At 36.7% G+C, this 13,536-nt stretch overlaps 1 protein-coding gene across 2 annotated transcripts; it reads right to left on the bottom strand.

Moving 5' to 3' along the window:
• Positions 1-34: 34 nt before the first annotated feature.
• On the bottom strand, positions 35-11,728 carry nsmce1 (NSE1 component of SMC5/6 complex). 2 transcript variants are annotated; one of them, XM_088936688.1, is made up of 8 exons: positions 11,608-11,728; positions 10,268-10,411; positions 4,655-4,776; positions 4,022-4,099; positions 2,719-2,865; positions 2,357-2,473; positions 879-1,005; positions 35-467 (listed from the first exon to the last, which is right to left on the bottom strand). In XM_088936688.1, the coding sequence occupies exons 2-8, from the start codon at positions 10,383-10,385 to the stop codon at positions 358-360; spliced, it is 819 nt and encodes a 272-aa protein (XP_088792814.1). In that variant the 5' UTR covers positions 10,386-10,411; positions 11,608-11,728; the 3' UTR covers positions 35-357. The 2 variants fall into 2 exon arrangements, with proteins under 2 accessions (XP_088792814.1, XP_088792815.1); XM_088936689.1 differs by having other exon boundaries at positions 2,357-2,470.
• Positions 11,729-13,536: the final 1,808 nt, after the last annotated feature.

The raw sequence follows: 13,536 nt of genomic DNA, 5'->3' as shown, positions 1-13,536 counted from the left end.
AAAAGGAAATAATATTACATTTGATGCAGTATAATTTGTTTCAAATGTTCACTTTCAAAATATATTTTATTTATGTTAAAAATACACTTGAATAGTACAGCAAATACAGTGTAAAGGTTTAGTCATATCCGATGACAAACAGTAATGTTGATATTTAGTTGTTGTTTAATCTATTTCTCATGTAACAACAATAGTAGAGAAAAAAATATGCATGCAGTTCATGGAACAAACAAAATGAATAATGAGGACTATCATAGCAAACTAAAAAAACTAAAAAAAATTGATAGTTAAATTAAAAGCTATTTATTAAATTAAAAGCTAACTTTATGAAGTGTGTCACATGACATAACAGTAGCTTCACTTCCTCAATCTCTTGGAGCGTGAGGTTGCAGTGTCTGGGGTAGTGTTCTCCTTCGCTGCCACAGCCTGGCCAGGAGAGGGTGCCTGTGGTGAAGGGCAACTGATATCTGTCAGAACGGAGAGAGAAAACAGCTTAGCCTCAACAGTGCTTAAAAAGGAAAGCTGATGAGGAATGCTTCATTTTAGGTTGTTGAAACCAACTTCAAAGCCTAAGTACCATAAAATGTTACAGCAGTTATAGCAATATGTCGTAAAATGTGTATTTTTTCATTTATTCATATTGGATCAAGACTGAATTATTTGCACAAGTGACTATTAATTCATTAGAATTCTTAATACAGTACTTTAGTAAGTATTACTAAAACTACATGGTTTTAGTCACCATGTAGTAAAAAGTATACTGTACATATCCACTTTGAAAGACAAACTGAGAGTGTTAAGCATCAGACCTGTAGCTATTTTTGCTTACAATACACTGAATTCATACAAGAAATTTAGCAGATGAATAAAATGGATACCTGGAATCTCATGAGGCCAGAATTCATTGCAAGAAGGACAGCGAGGATCGGTGCGACCCTTGAAGTATATTGCCACGCATGGTATGTGCATTTTGATGCCACACTCTGGGTTTTCACACATCTGACCCTAAAAGAGGAATTTTACAGTTTGAGAAATCAGTGTTGGATTTGTCTCTCACGACAATCTTCCTGAGCTGTTTCTGTATTCTACCCATCAATCTAAAGTGGTCTTTAAAGGCTACAGAGCACCATTTAACATGAAACTTTCAAGACCATCCACTGTATGTCCTTATTAAGATCATACTTTTAAGTTCTGAATCCTTTAAAAGGTGCATTTAAGTGGCTCAAGTCAATATCTGCTTTGTTTTCTGCATTTGAAACCCCACCACCAAACCCCGTGTTTAAACAATGTGTTCAGTTTCACAAGTGAAAAAAGACTAAACTGACAACAGTGAGAGATGGAGGATTGTTTAAAATATTGTATGAACTTACTATTTTACTATTTCAACTTTTATGATATAATGTTCAGTAGTCTTTAAAGAGCTTATCTTCCTCTCAACCCACACCATACTTTCAATAATAGAAATGGCCCTCATAATGTTGAAGAGAACCAATCCAGTTTGTAACATTCACAATGCCTCCAGCAACTGCATGACAAAATACTACTGGAATTTGATGTTTTCAGAAGAATTTACATTGAGAATAAAAAATTACAAAGATTTTATAATAAATCTGAAAACTGAGTCAGACATTTATCCTAATGTTATCATAAAGTAAACATATACACTTCATTTGACTTATTCTGCTAAAATCACACAATTCTGTGGATCCAAATGAAGTCTAACGGGTGAGAGAAATCAGTCTCCCTCCTCTGCTGAAATTACCTCTAGACTGGACCACGCATGTCTGGTGTGTATTTTTAGAAGAATGACACATTCAGGATTACACCCACTGTTGTATTTTCTTATTAAAAAACAAAGCCATAAACATTAACTGAGTCATTTAATACGTTTTAAAATCTTTCAAAAATGCCTCTGATACCTTTTTAAATGTTAAGCTTTATTTTTAATTAAACTAATCAAATCCAGGACACAGGAATGCTGTGCTGGCAGAAGGTCTGATTGCTGCAGACTGAGTTTCAAGATAATGTTGATAGAAACCACTCTGCTGTGACAAGTGTATAGGTTCCTGTGTGAAATGGGTTTGGCACTATTCCTAATGTGTGTGACGCCGCACAATGAAACCACCCTGCGTGAATGTCAGCCATTACCAAAACAGAAACCTGCTGTGAAGGAGCATAGGAGCTTCAAGACATTTTCACCCTCACACTGAGTGATTTTCATTTTTGATTTAAATGGGGTCTTGCTAGATGGCCACAAAAAAAAATATCCATAAAATTTATAATGGTGTGGTGCAATCTAAACATAAGAGGTCTGTTATTCCTTTTTATGGGCTACATTACATAAAGGCATCTTTACCTGAATAGCAATGTTGCGGCAGATGTTGCAAACCTTTACCAGGTCCCGGTAAATATTCTGGATGTAGGGTTCCATCTCCATAATGCAGCGAGTGCTTAGAGTATATTCGCCATCCTTCTATCAAACATAAAACAACATTCACCAAATATCAGAAAAAAACAAAGCTATATATCCCATAAGAAACAGTAAGATCTTAAGAGTCTTGGTTAGGATCACTGTACTACCACCCAAACCAAGCTCCAGACTATTAGAACAACACAGGAGAAGTTAGCCAAATCTAGCACATTTTCTATTCAGATTTAAAACATTAAGATGTTCTGAAATTCCTAATACTGCATGGGAGCGTAATATAGTATCTTAACCTCGTACAACCACTTGTCTTGAACCAGTCTCTGAAGGACTTGTTCTGTTTCTTTCTTTTTCATTTTCTTTGGCTGCAGTCTGTCTGCAAGGTTCAGGATTTCTGTGGATGAGGCTGTTCCAGTTTCAGAGTCCACAATCAGGTCCATCTAAAGCAAAGCAAAAGAAAATTTTGAAAAACTCCAGTGTTATTCTGGAACAAAATCCCTCAAATGGGATTTGACTTTATTTAAAAAAATTCTTACAGTATACCAACCTTTAAAATACTCAATCCTCAAATGAACTATTTGTTCATACAGAAAGATTATTTCAGGGCTTCAAGTTTATACAGAAACATTTTGATTAGAGAACATCTATATTTATCAACACATGTTTGTTATAAGTGAAGCAGAAAATATGCAAATTTAGTGGATAGAAAATAGCCTGAAAAAATTATGATGTTAATGACCTGCTATACTCATCTGGGTACAAACAATTTAAAAGCATTTTCCCATATCCCAGGTATCGTGCTATCTGCAGGCCAGAAATTGATGTGAAAGTATTGCTTGGTCATCGGAGGACCCCCTTATCAAAGGCTACCCTAAGAACCATTCATTCCTAGGTCTGTAAATACCTTATCTGTCACAACTGAATGCGGTGGACTCATAGTCCTCTAAAGCAATGGCTCCCAACCACTGTTTCTAGAACCCCCAAAACAAAGGGGAACCCCCGAATGTAATACAGTAGTGTGTTAAATCAGTAATCTCATTTGGCAGATATACTTTAACAGAATTTACATTGGATTGGTTACCCTATAGTTGTGCTTTGCTTTTTTATAACATTATCTGACACAAAAAAACAGATAAAGTGTTCCTCCTTCACTGGTTTCCTTCTCAGACAGGGTTCTGAAACTGCAGGAGGTGAAAAACAACAGCAGATAAACTTGGGCTCACAACCAAGTTGATTAATTATAAGATAACTGCAGCTTTGAGATGACCGTGTTCTCATTCTCAAACTATTTTTAACAAGGTCTGTGAAACTACTCCTAAAAGTAAAACTGTATTTGCAAATAACATTGAAACTCATGAATCCAACACATAATAAAATAGACTAGTTTTGATTCGCAAATGTTAACTGACAGACAAGGAAATTGGTGCTAAAATAAACAATATGGATTACTATTTAATCTAGGACCATTAAGTGCATTATGTCCAAATACAGTACAGAATTTAAAACATAATAAAACTTACTCTATAAGTCTTAATCTATTAGTTACTCATAACTATAAAATAACATAAAATCTGAGACTAAGAACCATGTACTCACTGCTTTTCTGAACAATTCCAACTCCGTGTCAGAGTAATCAGAGGCCATTCTTGTCACATCTGTTTCAGTATTATTCACCTGGCCAGGAAATTTCACAAGTTTACAGCTTTCTGTATAGCAGGTTCACAGTAAGATTGACTGAGCTTGGATGGAATATCTTATATTTAGAAAAGCTCCGTCTTAATGTGTAGTCTTTAATATTTTAATTTATCATTGGCATATGAGAAGAATTCTTATTTCTTATTTCCCCCAAAACCAGGAGAAAATTAACTGCAGTTATGACTTTAATTTTTTCTAATTATCATCACATAAAATGTGATTTTACTACAGACTCTACCAATATGTTTCCTTCCAGTTTGTGTAACATTACGTTTTTCATTTCAGGCTCATTACAAGTGCACAAACATACAGGTAACTTCACTTTTTAAATAAGAATAGAGCTTGACATTAACACAGGAGACCTGTGTCAATGGAATGATGAATTACTGGGACTCTTCTTCATGGCTTGGCCAAGGATAGCCCATATGTTCAATGGGGTTATTTTACAGCAATTAGACAGGTCATGACTGAGGGATGATGGAAAAAAATGAGACCTTGATGAAAGAAAGGGAATTAAATTACAGCTTAGCTCACCAGAGCGTAGTATTGCACACCATCTTCTTCTGACATCCCCTTTCGGATCTGCATGAACATAGGCTGGAGGTGAGTGTTGATCACACGAATAAAGTCATCTAGACCTTCATGGGGATAATGTACTGTGGTTGGACAACAAGAAGGAGAAACAAGTCAATTGTTTATTAAATCATAGAAAATGTATGGCACTACTACTGTCTCATTCCTGTGGCAGTGGTATAATTTGAGGTGGTATATAATTTCGGAATTATTAACCTTGGGTATTAAGATTATACTATATTGAGTCCCTGAATAAAAAATCCAACATATCCAAGTTATATACTAAGGGTTTCATAGTTTCAAGTAGTGACACTGTTTTCAAGTAAATTTCTTAACACTTAAAAATACAGATTATGAACAACTTCTCCTTTACATCTACAGTTACAGAATTTAACATGACAGCATATTAAGTTAAATACCCCCTACCCATAAACTACTAAGCGTTTCTCCTAATAAAACATTGTCATGAACCTGTTCAAGCAATATAAGGCACCTATGGACAATTCATTCTGTAATATCACTGATTTATTTTTAAAAGGCGAAAGCGATTTCAAGATGACTTGCACAGTAACAAGCTGTGCCAGAGCTTGAGTGAACTTCCACAACACATAATCTTGCATATTAGGTTTAAATTACATTTTAAATTACCCAGCCACTCTTCCAGGAAAAAAAATCATTTCTATTTAACAGATACTTTTTCTGATGGTACTAATAATTACTGAAATTCATCTGGTAACAGGGGTCACTGAAGAGACTTTGATTAAATTAGGAATTTCCATAGTACATTACAGTAAATATGACACAAAGCTGTTTTTTTAAAAATAGTTACAATATGGATCAGGTATGAACACTGAAGATGAGTAGTCTAAACATAGGGATTTTTTGAAGTATTTAAGAACTACCAGACTAAAAAATGGCTGAAAGCATGACCTTTAATAGAAGAGCACAGCCCACAGAAAAAAAAACATTGCTCAGGCACAGCTGTGGGTTGTGGTTTTGATCATGTCTTTCCTGCACTCCTGGCTGTGTAATGACATATAACAATGCAATGCCACCTTTATATTAGACCTAGGGCTGGGCGATATGGCCAAAAACATTATCACGATAAAAATTTTCATATCAGTCGATAATTATCACGATAAATGTCAAATCATTATTTCTTTCAAGTTAAAGGCAGATTTTTTATCCTGAGTGAAAGTTGAAGAAACCAGACAGTTAATTGGTAAATTAAACAACTCTTTATTTTAAAAACACAACAAACACTTGCCAAACAGCAGAAACATTAAACAAATCTGAGGTAGAGAGTATTCAAGTCTTTTTTATGTCAAAATATGCATGAGTAAAATGTACAAAATAAATATCTTAATAGAAAAATTAAATACTGCAGTGTGATAAAACACACACAGAAGATGGCTCAGACAGACTGCAAAGTTTAAAGTGCTCTGTTTTATGTCTGATCGTAAAAAGCCAAAATATCTCCAAATTACCGAAGTTGAATGACCTTTTCTGTCGACGATGTCATCGTCCTTCGAGCTGGTCGTTGGCAGCACTACATTTGCTTCAGTGTCGCTCATTTCTCCACTCAGCCCCACCGTGCGGGTAAACACCACCACGTTAGCTGCCCGGTCTGCAACACGCACGCGCACTCACGCAGTATTTTGTGCGCATGCGCAAAGCATAAACATATATATCGAACATTTATCGAACTTTTGTTAAAATTATATCGAGGAAAATTATATCGCGATAATTATCGTTATCGAATTATCGCCCAGCCCTAATTAGACCCCATTCCTACCACATTATTTCAGGCCTGTTTCACTTCTCCCTGCCCCATTGTCCTCAATATAATAAATGAATCCTTGAGCACTGATGTTGTACCAACAGTCCTCAAAACTGCTGCCATTACCCCTGTGCCAAAAAAGCCAACCAAGGCTCTGGACAATCTAAAAACTTTTCGCCCCATCTATTGATTGCAAATGGTTGGTGTACCACATTGTACTATGAACAAACTGGGTTAGATCAAAGCATCCGAACAGAGCTAGAAAATCCTTAGCTAAACTGGAAAAAAATCCTTAGCTAAGACCCTGAATCAATATGTACATTAAAGTCCCTTAAGAATAAGGATCCTCTTAAATCTGAGGCATAAAAATGAAAATAAATCGTGCAAAGCCCTGCGCTCTGACCCCATGCTTCTCTCCCTATCTGTGTGTCTCATGGAGAGCAAATTGGGGTATGTAAAAAAATAAATTCCTAATACAAGAAATTGCATATGGCCAATAAAGTGATCTTATCTTATCTTACCTCTGCCTGAAAAACTAGGGAGGTCAAACAACCCATACCCCCAAGATCAGGGGTGGGGAACGTCCGGCCATTTCATTTGGTCTGGCCCTGCCAAGGCAACCGCAGGCGTAGAGCTGGGCGATAATTCGATAACGATAATAATCGCAATATAATTTTCCTTGACAGAATTTTAACAAAAGTTTGATAAATGTTCGATATCTATGTTTATGCTTTGCGCATGATATGCACATGCGCACAAAATACTGCGCAAGTGCGCGTGCGTGTTGCAGACCGGGCAGCTAACAGATTTGTTTAATGTTTCTGCTGTTTGGCAAGTGTTTGTTGTGTTCTTAAAATAAAAAGTTGTTTAACTTTCACTCAGGAGAAAAAATCTGCCTTTAAACTTGAAAGAAATAATGATCTGACATTTATAGTGATAATTATCGATATCGACTGATATGAACATTTTTATCGTGATAATGTTTTTGGCCATATCGCCCAGCCCTACGCAGGCGGGACTCGAAATTCAATAAATCTAAGAAATTTTTTCATAGCAACATAAATTTATATTAAGTGAATCATAATAATAACGTAAATTTTGAGGGACAAGCAAGGAACGTCCATTACGGGATAGACAGGACACATACGACGTCACATACATGACGGGACAGACACAATAACTCCAATCCAACCTTTATCCACACGTCCACGATCAACAATCCTCGCACAAACTGAATCTCAGATGAAGATTAAGGAAATTACAGTACACAGAAAAGACCTCAAGAGTCGATGATACGAACGTTGGATAGCAACATCATCAATACCAGCTAATATCACACGCCTCACCAAAGAGAAGCAGCTCCAGCCATCACATTAGGGGTGAGTTAATTAAGTGTTTGACCAAATATAGCAGGCTAATTTTTAAATTGATAATTTTGTATGGCCCACAAATCATGTTATAAATATCCAAATGGCCCTTGGCAGAAAAAAGGTTCCCCACCCCTGGACTAGATGATTGAACAGGAGACCATCATTCTGTCTGTGCCAGGTTTCGGTTAAGCACAGAAAATCAAGTTTTTTTTTTCTGTAATAAGGTCACTAATGAAAAGAGCCTAATTATTCACAGTGCAGGTGTTTAGTAGTTCTGATATGGCCTGTCTTGGGGAGCCAGGGGGCAGCGGAGTGGGTTCCAGGCATGCTAGAGGGAGTAGCTGATAATGGCTTTAAATTAAAAAAAACACTACAAACTAGCTCTGAACCACTAAGATGATGTAGATTTCCTGAGAAATCTGATTATCTATTGATGCTCTGAGTCATATAATTTTTATCATGTTTTGTTAAATCTACAATAGTCCCTTAAAATACAGGTGCTTAAGTCTCTGAATGTAGAGTGAATATTCTAGTACCATGCTTAACACTGTCACTACTGTCACTACTGTCACTAGTGATTGGATCTTTCAGTTTCACCAGAAGGTATACGACATGCAATGTTACAACACTTACAACAATAAACTGCACATAAGAATGCTGCTAGGCAGCAACTTGAAACAAAGGCTGGTATACACATGCATTCTTTTGAAAAAGTATCCTCTCATTGGATAAAAATATTTGGAACTCCCTGTCAAATGAATTTTCTCACTGGCAGGCAATGTGGCTTCAGAAAAATAACCCAGACTTCATTTACCTTTCCTGGCCAGAACAATCCTTATATCTTAATCCTGTGGAAAGTCAGTAAAAACAGTATAAAATGCAGTTCAGTGCCACACACCTTACTTGGTGATCCTGCTAGAACAATGGAATTTGACTGGGTAGCAAATATTTCTAAACTTTGTGAAATAAATGACAAGTCAGTCACGCTTGAACTATTCTTTCGGCCATGGAAACCTGATATACTGTATTATTCAGTAGGTGCTCCTAATGTATTAGCAAGTAAGAGTTAATGTCTACATCACTGTCAATTTCAGACAGTCAGAGAGTCATTCTGCATCTCTGGTACCTTAAACTAGTGTTTATCAACCTTTTTTTGCGCCAGAGATCAGCTCCACAAGGTCTTCCTTATTTGTCAACTTCTTAAGATAAAAGCAAAACTATAGAAGAAACAGTCTTAAATTTACTCATTATAACTATGCCTCTATGGCTCAGTTTGTGAGGTCTCAGCAAGGACCAGTCAGCACTGTTCCAGAGACTGGTGGTGGTCAGTGGGACCAGAGGTTGAGCAACACAGCCTTAAGCATTTAATAAATGCTGTTGACCAGATCAATGAAGTATGGACAACCTGAAAATGTGCAGGTGTTTGTACTTATTGTGTTTAGTATAATACCATATAATATATAGATTACTGTACTGCTAATGAAATTCTGCACATTTTTATCCCAGCTCCTGGACTGGTGTTTATTGCTGTTCAATAAGAAATTGACAGGGAATAAGAGAATGAGACATATTTTATTAATATTTTAATGTTTAAACAGAAAATAGTGTTTTACTAAATATTTTAGCCTGCACGTTCTAATATTATCCACACATGCGATTAGTCAATTTATCTAATAGATCAACTTTCACTGCTACTTTTAATTAAGCAGTTTATTTATTCTGTGAACAACATACATTGCTTGTGTGAATAATGAAGCATGAGTTTTTAACAAAAAGAGAAACAATTGTAAAGAAATCATCAAGTAGCATGCTTTTACACATGATGATACAATAAAGCATGAGATTCAAAAGCAAATGTATTTTTTTTTGCAACCCATGTTCAAGTAGGAAACCTTACTGATCTCAAATGAGTTTGGAGAATCAACTCATAACACAGAACAACCAAGAAACATCAGAATAGATATTGGACTGATGGTTTATAGGTTATTTAAGCGTACATATGTGGCTTTAAAAAAATGAAAGAACACCTTTTCATTAGGCTTTGGTAGCAAATTATATTAAACATAAAAACAATAGTACGTAAAGGAACAACAAATACAACATTTCAGCTGTGGTGTGTGAAGAAGAAGATCCACACCCAAAGAAGGCTCCACAGAGGCTTTTTTTTCTCTTTCCAGCATGGAATAAACCTTTACTTGTTCCTTTGCAGCCTAAACATGCTGACGCAGCTACCTACAACAGTATTGTTATTTTTCAACAGCATGTCAATACAAGCATCTTTCTAGTGACATAATGCAGTGAATAAGATAAACAGATTTGATATTGGACAAGAAATATTTCAAAACACCACACTGAAAGTGAAGGTGTGAATGTATTTCTTGGTAACAGCTGAAGCAAAGAGGAACAGGCATCTTCTTGTCTTACCTCTGTGCACCTCGCAGCAGTGCCTGTGCAGGGCCCTGGCCTTTGAGCCCTCTATGATCCCACAGCACATCAGAGACTGGAGGAACCTCCGGTGGCTGTCCGTCATGTGCTTGGCCATAGCCTAGGTTCTTTTTCCCCAAATCCCTAGCAAAAACAAGAAAGAGCATGCCATCAACTGCAGAAAAAAGCCTGCTTATGAACTGAAAACTTATTACACACTACCCAAAATATTGTTAAGATGCCCTTATCTAGTCTGACTTTATGCTTAAATTCAATTATATATACTGTATATTAATTACAGGGAACATTTGTGCAGAAACAATGCATAAAAATAAATTAATAAAAAGACTAAGGCTAGCACAAAACCTGTGAAGAAACACAAACAATGAGAACTAAAACAGTGTTGGTGAGAAAGCTTTTTTGGAATATTATTATTATTCAGTAAATAAAGTTGACGTGAATCATAGAGTGTAATTTTTAGACAGGAAGAATAACTCAACATTTTTGTCATTTTAAGAATATGAACTTCATGACTACGATCTCTTGGTTAGGAATGAAATATCCCCTGCTGAACAGGAAATCAGCCATAAAATACAAGCTAGGCAGCTAAGTGATAACCTAATATACTGTACTTTACACAATGAAATACAGCAGTGTTACAAGGCATAATATTCAGCTAAAACAATAATATTCAGTTAGAACCATTTACAAACACTTTTTATATTATTACAGTCCTTGCTAATAGTAATATAAAATGTATTTGATAAAATAATAACATCTAAGTCTGGATTAAAAGGAAAACACTAATATTTCAAAACCAGTTATAGCGTGTTACTGGGGCCTTGGTATTTGAATTACGCATTGCATTTCCTTATATTGGCCATTTATATTGTTTTCTTGTGCTTTTCACACATTTTTTCAATAAAATATTCCACGGTAAAATACAAGTACTGTCGAAGTTACACGTACGATTATAGCTTTACTATAGTTCAGTTATGTGTGCAAATATGAACTAAAAGACGAAACATGTTGGAAACATTTTTCAGACCGCAGCGCATTCCACATTCCTCCGAACTACTATTTCCACTAGCAAATATCAAGCAGAGAGAGCCGTGATTGGACAATGCCCACATACATCACATGAGAAACCAGACGAAAATGATTTTCGCTTCCTAAAAAAATAAGTGGTTTCATCACGTAACCTTTACATAACACGTCTCACCGTTTGCCTACAGACTTTAAAACGACAAAATAAGTAGTCTCAGTCCATCCTCTACAATAGACAGTACGCAAATCACTCTCCTCAATAGTACTTTGTACAAGTCAGTAAAATTACATACTCCGAAGAGCCGAACCGTATCAATGTGACCTGTTCCTGCAGGTTTAGACGCTCTGTAGATACACTGGATGAGACCAGTAAACTCAAAAGAGCAGTAGCGTGAAGCTAGCTACAATAACTCTGGCTTGGCAGCACCTTTCAAAATAAAAGTCCCCTTAAACCTGACTCATAAAAAATAATCCTGGACCAGTTAAAGTCACATTTATAGCACAACAACAATTTGTTCATCATCAAAACTAAGTGGAATGTGATAAATAGACCCACAGGTAATATGAAATTGCCGTTCTTCATTAATTCTTTGCTTTCTTGCAATCTTATTGCTGTTTTTATATCACCTCCTCCTTGCAAATTGACACAGAGCTGTGCACTGCTAGACAGGAAAAAGTATCATTCCTGACAAAAAAAAATGTGCCTCTCCAAATGTAGTTCAAATCTATTCTACAGACCCACAGCTAATAGAAAATCACCATGGTTTTCTCAGATACATGTCTCTGTCAAAACTGCTGCGGTTTATAGAGCACCTCCCATTCCCAGACTGGGACCGTGCAGTGATGGGCAGGGAGCAGTCTCACTCCCCTCCTGACCAAACAAACATTTGTGTCTCTCCAAAAATACCTAAAATCTACCCTATAGACCCTCAGCTAATAGTACATAACCATGGTTTTGTCATTATAAGTGTCTTTGTTAAAGTTGCTGGGGTTTAGAACACCACCTGCTGTTCCCAGACTGGGACGGTGCAATGATGGACAGGGAGTGGTCTCACTCCCCTCCCAACCAAACCAAAATTTGTGCCTCTTCAAAAATACCTCATATCTATTCTACAGACCCTTGGCTAATAGAAAATCACCGTGGTTTTCTCAGATTAGCATCTCTCTCAAAACTGCTGGGGTTTATATAGCACCTCCCATTCCCAGACTGGGACCGTGCAGCAATGGACAGGGAGTGGTCTCACTCCCCTCATGACCAAACAAACATTTGTGCCTCTCCAAAAGTGACTCAGATCTGTTCTACAGATCCTCAGTTAATAGTACATCACCGTGGTTTTGCCAGATGAGCGTCCTTTGCCAATATTGCTGGGGTTTATAGGGGCCTTTTAGTGGCCGATACTAGATTTGTTTCGAAGGGCATGTTATCGCAATGTGGGCATTGTTAACATTTCACCAGTGGATCATCCTTTCTGGTTTGAAATAAAGTGTCAATTTCACACTTTTTTATTAGAGTGTATTGAAACAGCCAAAATATTGAATAGGCCTTCAATGGTGATGTGTCTTTCCTGGGAAGGTGGCTCTGCCACAGACATGGTATGGAGCCTTTTTTATTTGACTGGTAGTGTGGAAACGATGGCTCACATGTTGCCCAAGTACCAGTTGATAATTGATTCCCCCCATGCGTTCCGATAGACTGGGAAGTAAAGATGCCTTGCAGGTGTTCTGCATCAAAACACTACAGACTTTCTCTTAAATCAGATCAGCTTTTATTATTTTGAGTGTAGAACTACTCAGACAGCATTCAAACGCTGCTTTAGCTGTCTGGCCTATTATCCTTTGGACACATACATTCTGCACAGCACAGGGGGGAGGAAAACCCTCATTTAACTGCAAGAAAACCTCTGGGAGTCCACAGCATGGGAGTTCAATTTTGGATGATAGAAGTTTCGTAAGAAATTCTCTAATATTAGATTCTATGTCAATTTTACCTGGTTCTGCATCTACTGGTACTTTTGGAAATCTGAACAGCTTTAGATCCCAGAAGGGTCTTGAAAGTCTTGTGTGTTGTTACAAGTAGGGCTGTCTGTTTCTTTGTCACTGATTGCAAGCTACCCAAATATTCTTTAAGTGCCTCTTTACTATGCAGTAGAGTTAATATGTAACTCTTCAGTAGCTCCAGATTTTTTTGTGTTTCATGAGTATTGGCATTCTCAACTGTGAAT

This window comes from Atractosteus spatula, chromosome 18, assembly GCF_055471065.1.
Source record: "Atractosteus spatula isolate fAtrSpa1 chromosome 18, fAtrSpa1.hap1, whole genome shotgun sequence".
Classification (NCBI taxonomy): Eukaryota; Metazoa; Chordata; class Actinopteri; order Semionotiformes; family Lepisosteidae; genus Atractosteus; species Atractosteus spatula.
The sequence above is the reverse complement of the archived record's forward strand: the minus strand, read 5'-3'. Positions and strand labels throughout refer to the sequence as shown.